The sequence below is a fragment of the Nothoprocta perdicaria genome, unplaced genomic scaffold, assembly GCF_003342845.1.
Source record: "Nothoprocta perdicaria isolate Ctin4 unplaced genomic scaffold, notPer1 scaffold_17, whole genome shotgun sequence".
Lineage (NCBI taxonomy): Eukaryota > Metazoa > Chordata > Aves > Tinamiformes > Tinamidae > Nothoprocta > Nothoprocta perdicaria.
This window is the reverse complement of record NW_020454871.1, coordinates 4493243-4515492: the sequence shown is the minus strand read 5'-3', so window position 1 is coordinate 4515492 and position 22250 is coordinate 4493243. Positions and strand designations below refer to the sequence as shown.

The following is a 22250-nucleotide window of genomic DNA, read 5'->3' as shown; positions in this document are numbered from 1 at the left end:
CTGATTAACAACAGCTTTTTGATTTACTTGGTCCTACAGCAAGTTCCTATTTTCTAAATGACTTTGTTGTTTTTTGGAGCTGACTCATAAATAACCACAGCCAGGGGCGACACCGGCTGCTGCTGCCCCCGCCAACACGCTGCTCTGACGCTTCATGCTTTGCCAACATATTACCTTAACACTTGTGTTYTCTCAGTCAATAGAAATTTGTACAATCTGCACAACATGGAGCTCAGCAACCACATTTCAGTGACACATTTTTGAATGGTCAAATATTACAGTTATTCCAAATTTCCTTATCTCTGCTCCTTGACACCATTTTCTGAGAAGTGCATACTACATCCTCTGCTTAAACAGATATTCTGCTTGGTAGTAATTTAATTTCACTAACCTAAGCGCTAATTGCCAGCCTTGTTATATAAAGATATATAATCTTTAAAACAAAACCAAAGGACATCGTGGTCTTTAGCCAAAAGCACTCTTAGCACCAAGGGAGTTACTGGGGTTGGTTTGAAGACCACCTTGGCTTGTACGTGCAAATCTAAACCTGTTCACAGCAATAGACTTAGGTGGAACAGATTTAGGGGTATAGTCAAAATAACCTGAGCTCCATCATAACTCCCACAGGCGTCTAGCAAAAGACTTGTAGCTGAATTCACAGTCCAGTGATGACAGGGGAACAGTTTTCCATAAGGTGATAGATCCAAGGTGCCTTAGTGCTCTTAGTCTTTGTCCCTGCACAAAGAACAGTGGAGTTCATTCATTCTGTTTTCAGTGGCTTTAAATAAATTGGATGACACCTTTCGTACTTGAAATTTCTTCTCCTTCAATATCATTTACACAAGAATCTATGAGGTATATTTGCTCTTACTTTCCTGGTACAGCGCTTCTTAATCTTGTATTATAGAGCAGACTGGAGTACTTATCACAGGTTACAGAATTAACTCCTGTAGAGCTAAATAGATAGCTCTGTCTACAGCTATTGTTGTGGACAGAATACTTTAATAGAACAACAGCTTAGAGGAACATTTAAGAACCTGAATATTACCTGAAGAGCTATGTGAGCTCTATCTGCTTTTCCAGGGATGATTCTTAGCTGCCTGCTAACCACTAAAGTACAAATTGATCCCTCTTGTTTAAATGATGAACAGCAAAATCTCTCTGAGCTCTTCCCCAGCTCTCATCTGCACTGCAGACAAGTGTTCTCCTCATCTTTGACATACTTATCTTTGCAAGATTCCCATTAAACAATTTTGCCCTTGTTATTACACGTGAAGGATATCTATTATCCCATACCTGAGCACAACCTGGTTGCCTGACTCCACTATTACTAAGAAGATTGCAGTACCCAAGGTGAGAGGGGCACTGCTCAGAGCTATGCAGTGATGAACAGTCTCTGGGAAGAGAGTCAGATGGAGGAAAGATCAGCAAACACTGAGCACCACCACAAATTCAAAATATTCAGGATTTTAGTTCTAGTGCACAGCTATATCCTCCCATAATGGAACAATGCACAATATTTAAGAGCTCAATATCAGTAAGTTTTTTATAAAGTTTTTCTCAAATAAGAATAAAAGGGAAATACAGGACTTACCACAGCATCTAGAAACTGAGGTCTACCTACCCCCAAACACCAAATTCAGAAGTATTACCACTCTGTAGTAATGATAATCCAAACTCCTTCTCCACTCCTTCTCCCTACCAGATCAACTATGAGAAGAGTTTAAATCTCAAGCATCTGAATAAATACCCCTGCCAAAAGTTATCTATAATTAACCTATAACTAGATATTTTGAGCACTAGCACATTCATAGGGGTACATGAACACAAGGAGTCCAGGCAGACTATCTTCCAGCTATCCCCACACAAAGCCTAAATTCTAGAAGCCACAATTCAAATTTATATTTTTTTTTAACTCTATGCATTTATGCAGAAAATAGAACTTTGTATAAAATTCAAGAAAAAACAACACCCATCTCTATATTTAACACTCTCGTCTACCAAGAAAGCATCAGTCCCTGAGTCTGAGGGCACTGCATTGACATCTCAGCCACCTGCTTTACCTAAAGGCCTAATTGGGGGTCAGTGGCCAGAAACACAGCAGCAGTATCTCACAGTAACCCAGATTTATTTCCTTCTGTGCTCAAAGTCCCCAGGCAGCAGTTACTCACAAAGGCCAAATTCAGCTCCAGCTAAGGGACTGCAAGGGAACCTCCAAGTCCTTCTCCAGACCTGTTTTCCTTCTACAACACTTGCAGCACTCTCCATTGGTGCTCCTGGGATACACAGTCGCCCTCAACTGCAGAGACCCAAGGTCCCATACCTGCACAATGAACTGAGCAGGACCCAAACAGGACATGGCCCAGCCTAACAGCACACTCCACAGAATTAGCTCTTGCTAAACACAATCTGGGCAACGTGAGCTAGAGCCAGGGCAGCATCCCTGTGCTAGGCAAAGGAAACCACAGGGCCCATGCACTTCCAACTATTTTTAGACGTACTCTTCAGTCTGTCTGAAAACCCAGGCTCTACTGTTTCACCAGGCACTGGATCAAACCCTTCCTAAGGGTTTGCTTTGACTTTAATGCATGGTCTGCATCAGCAAGTAGCTAAAGAGTTGCCTTATTGAAATCTCTACATATTAAAAATGCCAGAAAGGTACCTTTGAGTCATGTTGATAAATCCTTGTTTAATAGCTGTCAAGGGAACATGACAGATTAGCCAGAGGGGGGAATCTCTGGGCATCCAGCACTCACAGGCGTATCATGCACAATAAAATGCAGATGTAAGGAACGATCACATCACAATGCCGGGCAGCATCACATCCACCCATAACATATGGACAGCAGCCTGCGTAAGAAAGACTGCATTATAAACCTTAATGTTATAGCTAACACAAACTAGCTGCTGGAATAATTCCCACAGAAGTGACCACCTCTTGGCAATATCAGAGCCTATTTTGGCTGCGGAAGTCAGCGGCACGGAAATGTGGATTTTTTTCCCACTCTGCAGGTGGCCAACTCAGCCTGGATTCCAGAAATCAGGAATCACCCAGTCTAAGTYATCACTTCAACCAGGAGCACAACACAGGTGCTGCCAGGCCAAGCTTAACTCCATCCTTTGTCAAACATCCTTTGCTCCCAAGCAGTTAAAGCAGCTTAATTGAAAACAGAAACACTCTTGAGATCAAAGAAGTCACCAACTCCCCCATTTTCATATTCTATCGTTGCTGTCCTCTTGAATCTCAAAGATTGGATCTCAATGGCTTTCACGCAAGTATCTATGTACAACATTTACGCTGCCTGTGCTCTATCTTTACTGTGTAATGCCCATGGTATTGCATACGAAACARCCAAGCCCAGATGTAAAATATGCAGATAAAAACTTTACAAACAGCACACGAATTCCCAGCGGAGACACGGCACAAGCCTCCTGAAGTATATACCAAGTCTAATCTTCCTGAATAATTGTTTTCCTTCCCATCCCACACTGCTGTATTTTTCTCCATCTTAATTTATTTTAATAAAACATACGTTTGTTTGGAAACAGCATATATTATTGAGCTGTTCCTGGTTTAGAAAACAGAATCATTAACATGATATAGCACACAAGTGCATCGCTAGTTCATGTTATTTTCTGCTTTGTCAGTTTGACTCAGTCTGTTTTAAATTGCACAAGCTATTTTTAATAGCCTTTTTGCAATTCAGATCTGCATTCGGTAAGTATAACTGAAAAGATAGCAGTTCATTTTCAGTCTTGTACTCAAATCTGTCGAAGGAAGCTTTAGGAACTGTTGAATATTCTGTTATTTAAAGCTCCCTTTTGGACTGTATTAATTTTAAAAGAAAATTTTCCTCAAAATAAGAGATGCACAAAAGGAAGTGAGGAATTTCTGTGAAAGGTGAAGCTTTATTTGCAGCCCTGTGCATGGTCCTCATGGCAGGCAGACTCCAAGAAGCCCAAGGAACTGGATGCTCCCTGACAGTAAATCTCAGCTGAAGCCCAGTGAGTAGAAATACTTATCTCAAATGAGCAGGGGCAGAGTAACAACCAGCACCCTGAGGCCTCGGATCATACCTTAGACCCTGAAACCCAAATCTTAGGGCCCATACTCTGGGTTTTTTTGAATTCCATCTTTCTCATTTATGAGAGGTCTCTTCCTATGCCTGGGATAACCTCCTCATTTCACCCCCAGCCCCTGCACATCCATCCAGCTGTGAGAAAGTGGCACACAGGAACCAAACCCAGCTCCTCCTCTCCATGGATTTCTCCTCCTTTGGAGCAAGCCTTGGATCCATTCATGAGTCACAGAGCATTTTGCCCTAACTTAATGCGATAACTGTGAAAGAAATTTGTGATGTATATAAAATGGCCTTGGGTAGTAACAATTTTCCTGACTCTGCATAGTGTGGTGTTAACATAAGTACTGTGTTTGGCTTCGGGGCCAGCACGGAGCTAGTGTTGGGGAATGCTGCTGGAGAAGCCTTGTAAAACATGGGGCATCAGGGGGTGCAGCTGTGGACGCTGCAGTACATGGGACACCAGCACAACCAACATGGCACAAGGAAACACTGGTTGCACCAATTACTTTGATTACAGTTCAGTTGACTGAGGAAATCAGTGGGACCTCTGTGTCACAGCAAAACCAACGAGGACTTTAATTATTGGCCTGCTGGTCACCGATGGGCTTTTATGACAGACTCCAGAGCTTTGATTTATGAGGCTGTATCAATGATTAGAACTACTGAATCTCATTATTGTCGTATTGCTCCACACCTCTGTGTTGTGGAGCCTGCATCAGTCCGGCTGAAGTGCTGGAGATCAAAGAGACAGGCGGAAAGCTCRGGACAAAACAGTCCAAACTGTTTGAAAGGGATACGAAGAATATGCACRCTGGCAAGTTAGGCAGTCAGAGAGTTTCTAGAGAAGCAGAGGGCAGCAGGTTGGATTTTGGGGGCCAAAGGGAAGAAGCAATCCCATGTTGTTTGGATAAGTGATCTTGGATTGTTCTGCATTTACCACCAAGGCCAACTCAGGGATTTCAACTCCACCCTGTCAACAAACTGGTCCACACATCCTCCGTTCCCTGTAAGYATTGCTTAACTGCAATAAGAGACTTCATGGAGGACATCAAACCCATTATCATATTATCACGTCTCCTCTAAAACTGCCTTCACAGCTGTATGTTCAAGAGGTGAAATAGCAGAACAAGTTTTAGTAGTTAAAGGATCAYGTTAAATTTATTCTGGGTGACTATGACTTAGAAGATCATGACAAAAAATGTATAATTGAAAACTGCCCTAGTACACGCCTCAGATTCCCAAGGCACCTGTGGATGGAGAAAGCTTTAATGCCAAGGCTCTCATTAGACATGCACAAAGCTTTTTAAAAATAAAGTTTGCTTTTGAATTCCAAAGCCATAAAAATATAATCAGCAGAAAGAGGGATAAGSAAAGCTGCTTGGGCATTCACAGATTTAGATCTACGTGTTGAGATCCACAAAAATCAACAAAGAAGTCGTGCCCACCTCCAGCATTGTCAAGGGCATCCCTGTTTTATTATGCAACGCTGATGACACTGCAAATGACTTCATCTCAGACCCATCCCTTCTCTGGTTGGGGAATCATGCCTGCTTCTCCCAGAGCCACCAGATCCCATTTAGCCCCCACACCGACAAGGAAGGTCCTCCACACCCCAGTCCTGGCTAATATGTTTGGGTCAGTTCCCACATTTTAGCATTGATGGAGTATCTGAGACATTGCATAAGTGTTAATCTATAGTTTTTAAAAAATGCAAGTTAGTATTAGCAGAACATGAATAGTTGCTGAAAGTATTGATTTTTAATTAATATTAATTACTTAGCTTTCTAATTAAATTGCTGTTAAGCTGGACTGCTGGAGTATCCCTAGAGACTAGCACATCCTTACAGTGGGCCATTTAAAGCCTAATGGGCCATTTTTAGAACGCTTATAGAACTCCCTCAAAGTGTAACCCAAACTTTCTGACAGGGGCATATTGCAGGAAAACACAGAGAAGAGTTATAGCTACAACCAGATTCACATCTAGGAATTCTTTTACAGAAACACTCCATCAAGGACTATTCATCTACGAGCAGCATGCGAATGGACAGAAATTCATGCAATGCAATTAGCCCTCACGTAGATATATTATTTGAGAGAGCAGTGTCATCTTGGCACATCTGCTTGCACTGTCAGCTCTTTGGATGGAAATAAATCCACTTTTGTTATACAGACTACACTATCTCATGGCTAGATATAGCCATAATCCAATTACAGCAACAATATGCATTGCCATCCCTTTTTGCTTCACCTTCTAGCTTAGAATATGTTCACTTTTAACTAAAAGCACACGTTGTCTACCCATCTTGGTTAACGGAGCAGGATCTGCTACCTKTGCTAACCTTTGAATCGTTACAACAAAGGGATTTATGCAATTTACTTCTTCCACAAAATRCACACACAGAATGATCCTCATGACCATCCTGTGCGGAGGCTGCCAGTGTAACCAAYTGATGTCAGGAAAGGAGACGACTCTTGCTGTGTAGAAGGAAACACAAAAAGAAAGGGGAAAATTATAGTATTCTTGATGCTTTAGGTACCTATTGAGCAAGYACTTTAGAGAAAAGTATCAACTTTTCATAGACAGATAACAGATATTGCCTTTTCCTATGAGTCACACTTGCCTTCTTATCTATCACAGTTGCAAAAGCACTAATAATATACTAAAAAATTATTAGGAAAAAATAAACTGAGTAAAGCCATCACAGTAATATATTCTAAAATACAAGGAGAAAAAAAAAGAAAAAAAAAAGAAAAAACCCACACCACAAACACAACACACAAAACCCCTGAAAGCCAAAATGTTATAGACCAGAGTAAGGAGGGCAGATGAACCTTAGCACATAGCACTTCTTCCTCACCTCTAAGCTTTGTTCCTTCCTTTGCAGTGCCCTACACCACCCTTACTCCCRGCAGCTACTAAAGTGATAGAGCACTGATCATGTTTTAAGTCCTCTGCTAGTCCCCTTCAGCAGCAGCAGCTCAATATCCCATCACCTGCCTTTGGTTTCGCTGCTGAATAGGCATTTTTTCTCCAGTAACATCTCATTTTTTCCCCTGAGTCAGCCTGCCACAGCATCCATCGGAGCAGTCATTTATTATGGAGTTCTTTACTCCAAAGCTTATTATCTTCCATTTATCTGCATTGAGCTATGCTGCCCTATTACAACCCAGGTACTCAAATTAATCCTCCTCATGTATCAGATTAAATTGTTTCTCATTATCTGCTTGACTCTCAATTCAGTACCATTTGTAAAACTAAAACCTACTTTTCCATATTATTAATCAAGATTCTTTTTTATGTGACAAAAAGCCATTGTGTTTCAATCTGAATCATCTAACTACTCAATATTTCTCCTATTTGACAAACTTAAATGTTTCTCTCTATTCTTTTCTACCTTTCTCCCAAAGTCTCCTTTAAATATAACAAAACCCGCTCTTGTCCAGAAAACAGTTAAAATACCGATAAATTTTACCATGAATGGCAATAATATAAAACATTTCTCAGAACAATTTCATTTTTGAAAACAGGCCACTACAAAGAAACTTCTGTGTGCAAAAAAGTTGTTATAATCTTTAATTTGCATCCTGCTTAATTGCAAGTACAAGGTGCTTTTGTTTTAAAAGAAAGGTTACAAATTAGCAAATTAGCAGTGGAAGAAATTGATTTTAATATCTCTTCTCTGGAAGATGAGGTGCCTTTCAAAGAGATGTAATTTGGCACAAAACAAAGTGCCATGCTTAATATCACAGCCCGGAAGAGATTCTGTGGCCTCCATTATTCAGATGATCTAGTGTCACTTCTACTCTGAGTCATGGCAGTCCCCTTGCAATCCAGAAAGATCTAATCTCCTCAGGCTTCAAATCCTAGCAGAAAATTTACTACAGTGCTTCCTGAGCGAGGGTAGAGCCACGCTTCCTGCTATAATATTCATACCGAGTGCTGCTTAATTGGTATGCAATTCCTACACGGAAAGATCTCGTTGATTCTCCACCTCCCATTACTTAATAGACAACATGAGTTAACAGTAGTTACTAGAAATTCAATACTGATCAGCACTTTTTACGTGCAGCCACAACACTGCTGCATTAATTGGCCTAATTAAGCAATTTTGCCACAAAGGGCAACTTGACATACTCTACTGAATGTCAAATCTGGACTCTGTATTGACATTTTCCTCCATTCTCTAAGAGAAAGAAGAACTTACTCCTAGTTCTCCCATTATTCAACACTAATAGGCTTAATTATAGCATAGAGGCTACAGGAAAAAAATAAAATCTTAAAAAATTGTTTTAAGCTATTTCACTTGTTGGTTAATTATTGAAGAAGGACACAGCAGAATCACTCCCGACTTTCATTTGCCTGGAGTGCAAAGGAAAATAAAAAGTGATGCAAGGTCATTGAAAGAATTAGGGTCACCACAAGGTTCCTTCCAACTATCAGAAAACAGTGAAGCAGCCCAGTATAAATAAGAATCAAGTCTATTACTTTAATGCTACCACATCCTTAAATTGTCCTACGATGACATTGCTGCAAAGCAGCTTAAGCAGTCCACGAACACTGAACCTTTTAAGCCGTACCTCTGCCAATGTGCGTGAGCAACTGCAAGTGCTGTCTGTGAGAAGGGGGTCTACTAGCAGCATTTCTGCTTTTAACTTCTAATCTACGAGTCTCTGATACATAAGAGGGAAAATACTAGCAGTTTAATTACATTACACTGTAATTATCCCTATCCCTCCTCTCTATTTCTCTATACATTTAATTTTCTAGCCCTACCTTCACCCAGAACTTGTGATTAGAACTAGAATTTCCACTGACGTTCCTCTCTACTAAACATTGCCAGGGTGAGCATTTTTCAAAAAGAAAACAGGAGACACACAGACTGATTGACTCAGTGTACACCATAGGTGCTGCACTTCACTTCCTTGCTCTGCCACCAACCAAATGCAACAAGTGGAATGGCATCAGAGGGTTACCCCAAGAGAATACAACCTGAGCCAAGAGTTCAGAGACTTGAATCCAATTTTTGAGATGGACAATCAACCTGTGGATTTGGATTTCTCAAGGTCTGAAGAATTCTCCAAGAGTTTTCTCTATCATGTTTGGAAAACTCTGGCCTCTTCTACTTGTTCAAGTAGTCTTGTTGAAGATGACATGGATACCAAGTAAGATATGTTGATGCAGTAGTCTCCAAATGATCTTTGAGACAGAGATAGAGAGTAGGGATCAGAATGATTTTGCAAGAATAAGATAACTTTGCAAACTGGCCCGAAGCCAAATTATTATGGAAAAATGGAGGACAAGATGGCTTATAGTTAGGAACAAGGAAATCTCTGCAACCATAGAAGAAGATATCCGCATGGGAAGACTCCATTGAAGACTCTTGCAGGAGACTGTCACAGCGAAATTATTGACTTGTTCTCACTGCTTCTTAAGCTTTAAMAATAATTGGTGGCAGTAGCCAGTTACTGTCCCACCTACGTAGTACCTAAACTAAGAATCTCCTGAGCAGACAGGAGCTCAGGGCATACAACAAAGGTTATTGTTAGAGGGACTGTGCACATCTCAAGGTCATCTTAGATGCTATCAAGATGCTTAGATGCTCAATGGCTGCATTTAGAGCCAGAATGAAAGTAATGAACACATGCAATGCAAAGTTACTAAAGAAATCTATATTCCATGACATGTTGTGCAGTTCCTTTTCTAGGGAGCTTCTTTTATATATATTTTTTTTTAATGTTAACGTTTCACTCTAAAGTCTTCAACATTTAACAGCAGTAGAAAGGAAAGATGAGATCCAGGTAAGATTTCTCAGTCTTCTTATTCTCTCCTCCTCCTCTTTCATTTAGTTTTAATAGACTACTGAGAAGAAGTTCCATCAGGAAAAGCTGAAGCAGGCAAAGCCATCATCGTTTGTTTTTTATGGGACCCTCATTACAGCTAAACTTAATGGAGTGGCAGAGGATTCCTAGAGTCTTTGGCAGCACCACATATAAAAATCAACCTAGAGCAGTTAGTCTCTTCAAGAAGCTAGAAGAAAGCACTAGGGGCCAGTCCACAGCCAATACTCACTCCTGAAATGCCCTTAGATTCATAGCTTCAAGATCCATTGACTTCAAATAGGCAGTACCAATTTGCACATTATTCTACACAAATAATAAGTCTTATTACTACAGTCAAGGAGAAATCAAGCAGTCATCATCTATCCCATAATCTACATTATTACCACTACATTTTAAAGACCTAACCTCTCTGTAAATTCAAACCAGCAGCTGCAAGAGTCAATCTACCTTGAACCTTCCCAAGAGTCCCAGACCAAAGTAGTACAGCTGAACCTTTTAACTAAACTTTTCTTTATAACTAACCTACAACAATAGGACTTTTCTGAGAAATTCAGGGCATAAATTTCAGTTTGCATGGTTTTTTTTTTTTCTTACCAAAAAAGTTCCTATAAATTTGCTACGGACTGCAGCATCTCTCATACGAGAGGAGTCTGGGGGAGCTGGGACTGGCCAGCCTAGAGAACAGAAGACTGAATGGGAAATTTTATCAATGTTTATAAGTATCTGAAGGGAAGATGTAGAGAGGATGGTGACAGGCTCCTCAGTAAGGCCCAGTGACATGATGAGAGTCAACAACCATAAACTGAAACACAGGAAGTTCCTTCTGAATGAGAGAAGGGGAAAAAAAAAAAAAAAAAAAACCACCACTGGCTGAACTGGTTGGGAGGGTAACAGAACACTGGAAAAGGTTACCAAGAAAGATTGTAGAGTCTCCTTCCTTGGAAACATTCACAAGCCCCATGGACACAATCCTAGGCAGAGTGCTCTAGGTGTCCCTGCTTGAGTTGGCATAGATGATCTCCAGAGGTCCCTGCCAACCTCAACTACGCTGTGATTACAGAGGTCAACTCCAGGAGATTGAAAAGCTGATAGAGTATTCTACTAGATGCTTCCTCCTCAGAGCTCCTCCTGCTTCTCAGCCAGGCTCCTTTCCCTAGCACCTAGACAAAAAGAAGATGGACTTCTTAGAGCAACAATAGATTAAACTTAGACATCCACTCAGGGGGTAAAAGGACTCATGAAGCAAGGATGAAAAGAAAGGATTAGAAATAAAACAAGGAGTGAAGACTGAGAGTTTGGGACCTGAATAGAAAACACGCCCTGTAAGGGAACAGAGCTAAATATAGAACTCCCCTGCAACGCTAAGTCAGGTCACTGGCGCCTTTCACAAAAGGTACGCAAAAAACTCCTTGGGGATGTATCACAGAACTCGGGCAGTAATTGACCCGAAGCCAGATACTGCTTTAGCCACATCCATCCCATGATGGGTGAATTTCAATTTTATCCGTAAATGAAGAGTCCAGTCAAGGACTTGCAATGCAAAATGTGGGCAAACATCCAACTCAACATCATTCGGTTGGAAACAAGCTGACTTTGAAAGTTGGCAGCAGAACTCTTAAAAGTAAAAGTTAAAAAACTGGCACTGGGAGTTTTTTTTTTCTTTCTTTTTCTTTTCTTTTCTTTTTTTTTTTTTTAAACACGTCCTTCGCAGATTTAAAAGGCACCTTTTCAATTCTGTTGAGACAGTACAGATTCTATCAGAGGGCTTCTATCAAGAACAAATTGTTCAAGTGCTGCCCTGTGATTCTGCTCAGTCAGTCACTGGGACACCAATTCTGCACATCATTCACATGTGCAAATGAAAGAATGTGCCCATAAATACACCTGATAAGTTGCAAGGCTTCTACAGAAGTCAACCAACTTCATTAATTTACATGAGTTGAGGATATGAACAACTACTCCTGTGGCTAGAATCAATCATTTAGATTAAATCATTTCATGCATATGAAGATATATACAAGGTTGCGCTTTGAATGTCCAGCTGGACAATATACAGAACTCAAAGAAAACAAACTGTTTCTCTGACAGTGCCGGGATTAAAAAAGTTATGCAGAACTATTTTTTTTTCAATATGTGTCCTCTCTCAGTCAACTTGTTCATTTTGGCTATCCATACAGAAAGGTCTTCCAGCTTCTCTGTAATTCTTCTGGAGCTTAAGGGAATCCCTTTTTGATATTTCTGGATCTCTTAGCAACTTCATCCTAGAGCACCCTACTCACTGTTTATATTACCAGCTTCCTTAACCACTCTTCTAACAAACTTTTGTTCCTCTTTATAGGACTTATCTTTGTTCCTTTTCAACCTCTCCATCTCATTAACATTTCTTACAGCTCAAAGGAACCTCTCACCTATGCCCATACTCCTGTTACCATCATTTACTGTCCTCCTGAAACCAACTTCCATTTTGAAGTTTACTCCATGCTCATTCAAGAATTTCTTTCAAACTAAAATTAATATGAAAAGGAATTAAATGTCTTTTTTTTTCCCCCATTATTTTTATCTTCAGATATGTCTTTAACCAAAATGCCCCATCAGCTCCAGAACTCTCAGGATTCCTAACAGACTTACTGTATCAGAAAGCTCTATATAATCTTCATTTCTTTCSTCTTTCTAAATGAATACACAAGAATCATAGAAAACCCAGGCAGACAGACAGTCTATGGCCATGAGCATCCAAGGTGCCTGAAAGAATTTTGACTTGTTTCCAAAACAGTCAAGAAACAGGGTGCCACTTSAAAAGTACATGTAGCTGTATATTGGATACACCTCTGAAGGTCAAGGCCTTTGAGGGCTTATTTCTCCTGCAGTCTTCAGGGTCTAATCTTCAGGGATATCTGTTGTGCTCACTCAGGTCTGGGGGAAATTTCTTAGTTTCCTTAGCTTCGCAGGTCAAGGCACTTAAAAAAGGAAAGAAAAATTAAACAGCAATGCAATTCTACTACTGATCTGCCTCTKAATTTATAAAAGACCATCAATCCACGTTACTGCACAGCTTGTCCCTAAAGGCTCACCATGTATTTGACACATGCTTGCATTACTGTGCAGGGATTTTTCAGCTTTCCTTTGAAGAGTCCACAGCTCTGAAAGGCAGCATTCAAAACAAGGAGAAGCTTGAAARGAAAACATTGGGTTGAAGGGACACATGGAGACCAGACTGAATTTGAGCTAAGCACACTTCTAAGAGGCCACGCTTCCGCTGAAGCAGACAAGTCATGGCCATGGGCCTCTAAACAGGGCACAAAGCTTGCCGGGCAGGGAAATGTGACCACATGTCATCATCTATTGGGGCAGGACACCTATTYGACATGGCATTCAAGAGAAATAAATACTGATGCAAAGGAAACTCACACTTCTGAATTCCTGAGAGCACAGTCAAGGTGCAGCGAAGTCTGAATGCTAGGAATGTCCCACTGCACATTAACACAGATCAGCCAAAGACCTGACCTACTTATCAGCTAATGAATGTGCATTAAAGGTATGAACTTAGCTCTTTTCTTCCTCCTTACGGCAATCTATAGGGTCTTCTTCACATCCTTTTCACGTGGCCTGAGCTTCTTCTCTTGTGGTCCCTCTTTGAAGTGGACCTTCATCTCAAAAGCAACCAGTCTGCAAGGTGATGCACGAATTAAGGAACCCGCTAACTTCGTGATAAATCTGGACATTTGTTACAGCTTCACAGTTCCACATTCAGAGATACCAGAGGCTCTAGACCAAGCGTGCTGATTGAAGAATGGCAGAAACTTGAGTTAGGTATGGGCTGAGCTGCCTGGAACTGAAAACTGCAGAGTTGCTGCAACCGTTAGCTACTCAAGCTAATTATCCCCAGACACCCAACACCACTGCACAGTGCTGTGCTGGGCCTTGCAGTTGTGGGGTGGTAACGAGGGGATGGGTACGCTCTGCTGCACCGTGTAGCCGTGCCTAAATGTCCCCGTAAGGGATTGCCTTGGGAAATGATGCAACTTGCCAGTGACTGCTAAGAACTTTACTACTCTCTGTTTCCAGAACTGTTCTAACCTAGAACAGCATGAAAAAATAGTGTGCTTTGAACCCAAAGGCCAATGTTTAAATACTACAGACGTTACCACAGATAAAGGGTCATGCAATAATTATKATGGGCCATGTAGTGGAATAAGGTACAATGAAGAAGCTTCATTATTAATAAACTGCTGCTTATTTAAAATGAGGGCAGATTGAAGAGCAAAATCTGATGCTTTTTTGGGAGAAGCATGGAATGAGGAAGTGGTAAACYAAAGGCCTTTCTCTATAGAAGCAGCACGCTGCAGCTCTCGCAGKCCTTTGAAAGAAGAGATGCAAAAAGCATATCCGTGTAATTCATTTGGTCAAAATGTCCTACTTTAGACATGCTAAGTGCCAAATAAAATCCTCATAATGAATATTTATTCTGAGATGAAAGCAAAAGAACAAAAGGTATAGACAGCAGATTTGTCTCTAAGAGCACACAGGTAGACAAGAAGACTCCTTAAGCCGCCARGGCCTAATTCCCTCACAAGGCCAGATTCCTCTTCAAATTAAAATACATTCTCTTGAAATAGAAGCGTTGAGACTGCTCCTAATGCCCTTGCATACTGAACTTGCTCAGATGTGGAGGAGTGTCTATTTGGCTAGCACATCAAAATTAAACAGGATCTTTGCACTGTTCCATTGGGAAAACCCAGTTCAAAACAAATCAATTTCTTCTTTTACTCTCCCAYCGTCCTCAGCCCTCACACTGTCTCCTATGAGGTGACATGTTCATGTGAATTCAGGGACAAAAGATTTGCAAGATATTGGAAACAYTACACTTGGCAACTTTTTCTCAAACCCTTGAACGCCTTCCTTATCATATACTTAATAATCTTCAATGCACCTGCTGACAGAAGTGCCTTATCAAACAATGAGGTGCTTCAACCTCTTGACTTAAAATAGCAGAAAATAATATTACTCTTTAAATCCAGCCACTTTGGAAAGAGARGATTTCTAGAAGGCGGCTGGATGTGCACATACCAAGTACAGAAGTATTCTGTRAGAAGTAAATAAAGTCCATAAAACGAAAGAAGCAGTAGAGCAGAACACTGCAAGGTAGAGCTGAAATAGGAGACTAAGAGCCTGTCACCACTTTATACATTATGTACAGACGCTGGCTGTTCCTCAGCCTTCCTCTGGCCCTCACCGTGCAATCCCCTGGCCCTTCTGCCAGGTCTAGCATTGGTCTGTCCTAGCGCTCAGCCATTTCTTGAYTCCCATGGCAAGGAAAGCAGGGTTTAGCTGGTGCAGCTTGCCAAAGCAGGGACAGCATCTACATGTGAGTCATGGTGGGAGGCAAGGAGGAGGAAAGGCAGGAGGCAGCTGGCACATGCTGCCACCAAGCCATTGATGAAGAGAAACAGCAGAGTCACATTCCTAGTTAAACCTATGGCTTAAAGTTAAGTTCCCATCTCTGCCATATTTCTTCATGTCTAGGAGCAAGTCACATAGGCCCTAGCCCTCCAAGTCTTCAAGAGGTAGATACTTAAGTACCAGAAGCTCAGTTGATTCTAGATGCTATTGATAATAAGACTAATGAGAAGTTCAAAAAGTTCTGAGGACCAAGTCCTCTCCTACTCTGCACCTGTAACAGAAAAAATTCAATTGTCCTGTTTCACAAGAGTGCTGTGACAACAMGCATGCTCAGCTGTGTGTGGCTATGGCAATAAGGACCATATAAAGTCTACCAGAGTCAGAAGAGCAGATATCAAATTTAAACTCTACAAGTGAGTTTTGATCTCATTTGCAGACAAGTAAATATTGAGTAAATCCTGGATTTTTGTGGAATTACTCTGGATTTGCACTGATTGAGTCTGAACCCGAGCCTGGCCCAGACTACATTCAGGTAAGCTCATTAAATGCATCCCAACCCCTTTGACTCTGCTGGGAGCACACACACGTTCAAAGTTAATCATGTGCTTAAAGGCTTTGGAGGATCAGGGCAAGAGGGCTCAGCCACTTACCAGACTGAGCTGCTCTGCTCTGTGTACTAAGCATTTGAAGAAAATAAGAGTGCAGTTGTCACTAGCGCTTCCCAATGCCATGAAAAGGAAGGTTATCATTTAATCAGTCAAATCAAAGTCAGTTCCTCTTTTCTAGGGRGAAAACCATTACAAGTGTGGCAGCATCAGACATTCGGCTTTTGTGCTCTGTCACTCCTTTTAGATTATCCTTCATTATCAGATGTGATTCCAGAGCCCCAGCAGCTCCATGTGCATTCCCACAGATGATATTTYGAGCTTATTTTTGAGTTTATTTTCATTTAAGGATAGGCAAGATGCAGACATTGCTCACTGCTGCTTCTTGCCAGTGCCAGGACCCAGGAGAAGGGGAGGCAGGACGGACACCTTGCATCTTCCTCCCATCAGCCAAAGGTGCAGATAAAAGTGGAGCCACAAGCAAAGTTTTGCTGAGGGAAAGGTCCACGGCCAGAGCACCAAGGGCTTTGGCAGACTGTCCATCCTCCCTTCCTGGGGGCTCCAGGCAACTTCACTGGGGTCGAAAGGGGTTAACAACCCCAGTGAGAGCCCTGGCCAATGCGATGCCAACTCACCACTTTTCACCTCCAMTGAAAGCAGAAGACATGATAAAGGGTCACCAGGAAAGATGATGAAATCTGATTAATWAATATCAAGAGACTGCAATGCTAATCACTTTCCAGGTAGGATTATGAACCTTAGCAGAAGCCCTGATTCAATGAGGTAGCAAGAGCCTTTCGGACTGCTTCTCGGCAGCCTTAAACCTGGGCTTAAACGCAGCCACAGCGCAGAGGCCAAATCTCCTCCCAGCATCTCACTACTGACTAGGCTAGGTCTGAACACTGAAGTCACGACACTATCTGCGTCCATCCCTCAGTTTTGGATCATCTCTTATCCCCCACTGGAATATGAAGTCTTTTTTATCTCTGAACAGTACATAAAGTTAAAAGAATCTCACAGTTCTTTATGATTTCAAACACAGGTGTCTCTGAGAAAGGGAAATTCTCCTCCCCTTTCTTCTTGTTCTTCTCCAAAATGCAGAAATGCACATATATTAATATAATTAAACGAGGGAGCTGGGCTAATAGGACTGATCTGCTCTAGAAGAAAAGCATATAATTAGGGTGCCAAGCAACAGTGCTATCAGTGGTGACACGAGGCTTGGCGCACCAAAGGGACATTCAACATGACAATGCAAAGGCTCCGAATTTCTGCTGGTGACAAAACCCTGTGCACATGGAGGGGGTGGAAGACTTAATTTGTTTAAACGTCCTACCTTTTCCTCCCCCTGGGAGGAGGGAGGGCTGCTCTGCCTGTCAGCCTATTGCTAGGGATGGAGATAACAAGCCATTGTCAAGGGCAACCACAAAGCTGCTTGTTTCACATTAGCATCCTTAACATTTTCTATCTAATCAGATTTCCTGTTGGTTGAAGAAAGCTGCCTTTCCTCATTACCAGCTGCTATCCCAGATTTCCCTCTCCCCATCCTCAATGCAGCTCTTGCCATGCTTGTCTGCCTTTCTGTGTAAAAAGGTTGTGTATGCCTGGAGGGAGACTAAATGTTACCAAAAGGAAAAAAAAAAAAAAAAAAGAAAGAAAGAAAAAAAGAAGAAAAGAAGAAAAAAAGGGCAACCCCCCCATATGAAACAGAACTGTGGGCAAGAGGCCAAGACTCTTGATTATGTGACTGTGACTAACCAAGGGGTGTTTTTTAAAAAAATATTTCCCATTATATTCTCTCCTCTGGATGTAATAATACATCTCAAATTAGTTTTCCAGGAGCAAGCTTCTTTTTATGTAACCATGTTTTATACAGATAGCAGCAGCTTATGTTTAAACTATTTAAGAGAACAAATAGCTGCAAAATGTACTTCAGATGGCCCTTCTCCTGCCAGCAGCATATTCCTGGCTGGAGGGAAGCAACAAAACTGCCCTGCATTTTGTTACTGCTTGGATGTAATAGGAAGCAATGCCCATAGCTTCCTGCATCTTTTTTTTTTTTTTTTTAATTGCATTTGAGAAATTCTTGACCTTGTAAACTGTGAAATGACTTTGAAAGTACAAAGCTTAAAACAGTGCAGAATAAAGCAACAGTTCATCTTTTGACTTGGCCCGAAGTTTCCCAGATCGTTAGGAAAGGCAGCTTCCTATCTGAACTGCAAACAGATGTCACCTCGCTGCTGCTGTGCCCAAAGGGAAATTCTCACATTTGGGGAAGATTGTTGTGATTTCTCATTGCCCCTCTCCTTCCTTCCACAGCTACAGCTAAAAAAAAAAGTCTTTGCTACAGTTACTGGACCAAAGAGCTTTTATATCCTCCAGCTCAATCTCAACACAGCAGCTTTAGACCTGATTTTTATCAGGTCTAGATTTTTATGTTCTATAAAGGTGWATTTGACACGTGCTGTGACACACAACAGCACTGCAAACAGGCAGGTTGGGTGCTAAGCAAAGATCAAGAAACCAAAATAGATTAATTTAGGAAGCAAAGACCAATTCTCTCATTGCATCTCTTCGTTTTGAAAATGGCTTGGATGGGCTAATGTGTCATTTGCGTCACATTTCAGATATTACAGTGAGGTAGTATTTATGTGTTTCAGCAGAGAGTGCAGCGTCCTCCAAACTCTAAGAAAACAGCAGTAAAATCTTTTCCAGATTTTACTCCAAAATCTCTTCAAAAGAGCTTTCAGAGCAGAAGGGAAGTGAAACAGCAGGGACAGCTGCTCATACAATGCTGCAGGTCTGTGAAAAGTAGATAACAGCCAGGTAGGACTACTGCTCTCATTAGAGAGCAAAGTACCTAAAAGGCTACATGTGCTTTATGGGACAAAGATATTTCCTGATTCTTCTGGCCATCTTCAAGTCAGTCATTCAATGGTGAAACTATCTGCATTCACAGCGCTTTTAAATTAGAAGATTTAATATCTTCTGAAGAATCAGATGTACTCGAGAGCATCACAAGAGGCAGAATGGCACCAAAAGAGTCAAGGCTCACCTACACGTGCCTCATACCTGGCATCATGATGCAGGCTTGGAGGAAATAAATCCAGGAGTGACAAACAAGATGGCCCAACYGTTAAGCCCAGGTGAAAGCACGGGCAAAAAGCACACTGCAGAAACCTGTCAACTAAATGAAATACTTGGAGAAAGATGCAGTTAGAGACATTTGTATTTTACTAGGTGTTCCCATGTCAGCATTCATCAGGTGGAAAAAAACAGTGCATCTGTGCACTCTCTGGAGTCTTTCAAGTCTGTGAAGTGTTTCATATATAAYCCCCCTTTACTCGCAGAGGTTTCCTGATAGCTATTGAGCTGCCATATTTTCCAATACCTTCAGAAATGTGCAAATTGCATTAYAGTAACAGGTTTAAACTTCCATTTTCATTCATCCTCACAGTGCAGCTGAGCTTTGACTGCTGGGTTCACAGCCGGGCTAGGGTTTATTTCAGCTGCTCCATTGGCTTCAACAGACTGTTTTTGTGTTTGCACCGAAAGCACCATTCAGATCATTTCACACTCAAGATTTTTCAGCTTTGTGYCAGCAAACCACCGAGGATGACATACATCAGCCCTTCAGTGGGTCTGACACTGTTGCCAGCCCACTCACCAAGTGCAAAGACAGACCCGTGTGGCCCGAGGCAATTTGTGCWGCAAGAGAGGCTAAAAGGACACCTGAGCAAACATCTTGTCTCTCATGCTAGATGTGGTTCCTCCACAGAAATACAYGTAGAAACCATGCAACAATAAAAATTCCACCAAGTTGATGCCTCTATGAATTCTCACCAACCCGGATGGCTGTGGGATTAGTGGCAGTAATGCAAAACTCCTGGAGGAGAACAGGGAGAGATTGAGGGTGAAGAGAGGAAGGAAGAGACATCCATCTTCATATACTGCAAGARAAAGTATTTTCCTCTCTGAAGTGAGCATTTTAAGTAAGAATGATTAACAATACCATATGCCATGGAGGAAGGAGCAACATAGCTGTTGGGGAGCAGCAGCGTGCAGGTTTACTGACAATTGAAAAGCAGTAACTGTGAGCTTTTGGGCAACAACAGGGCAGAACTGATGCTCTCCAGGACTTCACTTAGAGCCATCACCCTGAGAGCATCTGCTGAAGACTCCATTCCCCATTGCTGAAACCAGGCCATGCCCCCAGGAGAATCACCCTTGCTGATAAAAGGCCCAGCACAACTCTCCTTCCCAAGTCTTCTCCTCTCCTTCCCAAGTCTTCTCCTCTTGAACATGCCAACAGTGTGTAAAGCGTTGATTTATTCACTGAAAATGACCATAGCTTTGAGCTAGTCACCATCAGGAATCCAGTTTTCTATACAAAATACATGGAAATGATCACCAACTTCTATTGCATTTTCACATGAGCACAAATTAATAAAAAAAATGTGAAAAACAGAGTTGGGTCAGTAGGGCCGCCCAGATCAGCTCAGTGCAAAGTGCTGCACCAACTCCACGGCTCACAGGAAACCTTCATTTCCCAAAATACCATTTGATGAGGACACTAAGCACCTCTGAAAGCTCAGGTGTCAACATCTTTCTAGAGGTGCTTGACTCAAATGTTTCTGATAATTTACTAACAACACAAAYCTGGTAAGAAAATTCATTGTATTTGTTAATCCAGGAGAGCGTCATGGGATTCAGCTTTCCTTCACATTCAGACCCCAAGTTCCTAACAAGTCAGGCAATGAAATGAGAGCAGAATTAAACTTTGTTTCCAAAATCCAGTTTTAAAATTCAGGCACACTTTATCACTGAAACTAAAACCTTCCCCTGCCCCAGGATTTTTAATCAAACTCTTTATAGTCTGGCTCAGAAATATGTAAACACCATTTTAGTAAAACACTTGTGATCTGTGGGGATGGGCTCCAACCTGATCCCTTTGCCATTCCTGCAAGTTCAGTTGTGGCAGAATCCAGCCCAAAATGTTTCATYTTAAAACACGTCTACCAGCAGTAACATTATTCATCTTGGCAAACCTCATGCAAAAAGTGGAACGCTTACCATGTGGAATATGAGGCAGTAATGCAAAACACATGGAACAACAAGAGAAAATATTAAAAAGAGGATTAAAAAGGGCTTCATCTTACGTACACTTGACCAATAAGTTAAAGATACAGATAACCCAGGAGCTTCATATTCGTAAACACAGCATTAGAATAGACCATACCTGTGCTTTATCTGAAAAGGAAAACATTTCTACTTATTTCTTCTGCTCTGCATGCAATTTCRGTTTCCAAAATGCAGCTGGGCGTGCATTACATACAAAGTGCTCCCTGCTTCGCTGCGGGACAGCGGCCGCAAGCACCCGCGAGCGCGATGCAGAAGCCTTATGGAGTGAAGGGTGCTGGGCATGAGCTGAATCCGAGGCCAAGTGCCACTATTTTCAGCAAAGTGCAACTTCAGAAACATCACCAGAAAGGGCCGACTCGGAAYTGATGCTCTTTAAAGTAGCAAGCGACTTTTGGCAGCCCAAAAAAATGGCAGTGTGTAATGATGAGAGCTGAAACAGACTTTATTTAAGGAAAAGCAGCGTCGCTTTAAGTCTTATCTACAATAATGCCATACGTGGCTTGTACTATCGGGTCCCCCAACCCAGACACTAACAGGCAAGCAAAAGGGGACATGGAGCACATCACGCGTCCTGCATCCGTTGCACTACACCGACACAGGCTGGAAAACATACAGCACGCTCCAGGGACATACATGGGAAAAAAAATAAAAATAAGAGAAACAAACAGAACATGGATCCGTAGTGCCACAAACCTTCGGGCTCTGTGTTCTCTTTGAGGTGCACTTGCTTCAGTGGGCAGCAGAAGATTTCGTGACACTTAGCACGAAAAGGGGACTCTTTTTTCTTTAATTCCGCAGATTGGATCGAATCTTGCCGTAACATAATGTACTCCTGTGTGCCAGGGGGAGCGTCATCCATAACTGTGGTCACCACATAACAAAATGAACTCAAGTTAGAGCTTGAGGAAAGCACATCTAGAGAATCAAATCAACTACATAACGTTGGGGGAGAAGGGGGAGAGAGAGAGAGAGGAAAGGGAGAAACATTTTAGAAAGGAAAATAAAATTAAACATCTTAAAAGTAACTTAGTGGCAGAGAAGTGGGGAAAATATTTACTTTTATAAACAATTCTTCCCAAACAATAACAATTTATAGCGTTTCATGCAGCTTTCGCAAATAGAGTAACACCGTGCTCCAGAAAGCAGCAATAAGGTTTTCTGCTGCTTTGCTCTATTCTCC

General features: G+C 41.6%; 1 protein-coding gene across 1 annotated transcript in view; it reads right to left on the bottom strand.

Annotated features, from left to right (window-relative positions):
• Window positions 1-21929, bottom strand: part of FGF13 (fibroblast growth factor 13) — a 102887-nt gene extending 80958 nt beyond the window's left edge. Inside the window, exon 1 of the mRNA XM_026035959.1 lies at window positions 21764-21929. Coding sequence (XP_025891744.1) covers window positions 21764-21929 — 166 coding nt within the window. The remainder of the gene's footprint in view (window positions 1-21763) is intronic.
• Window positions 21930-22250: the final 321 nt, after the last annotated feature.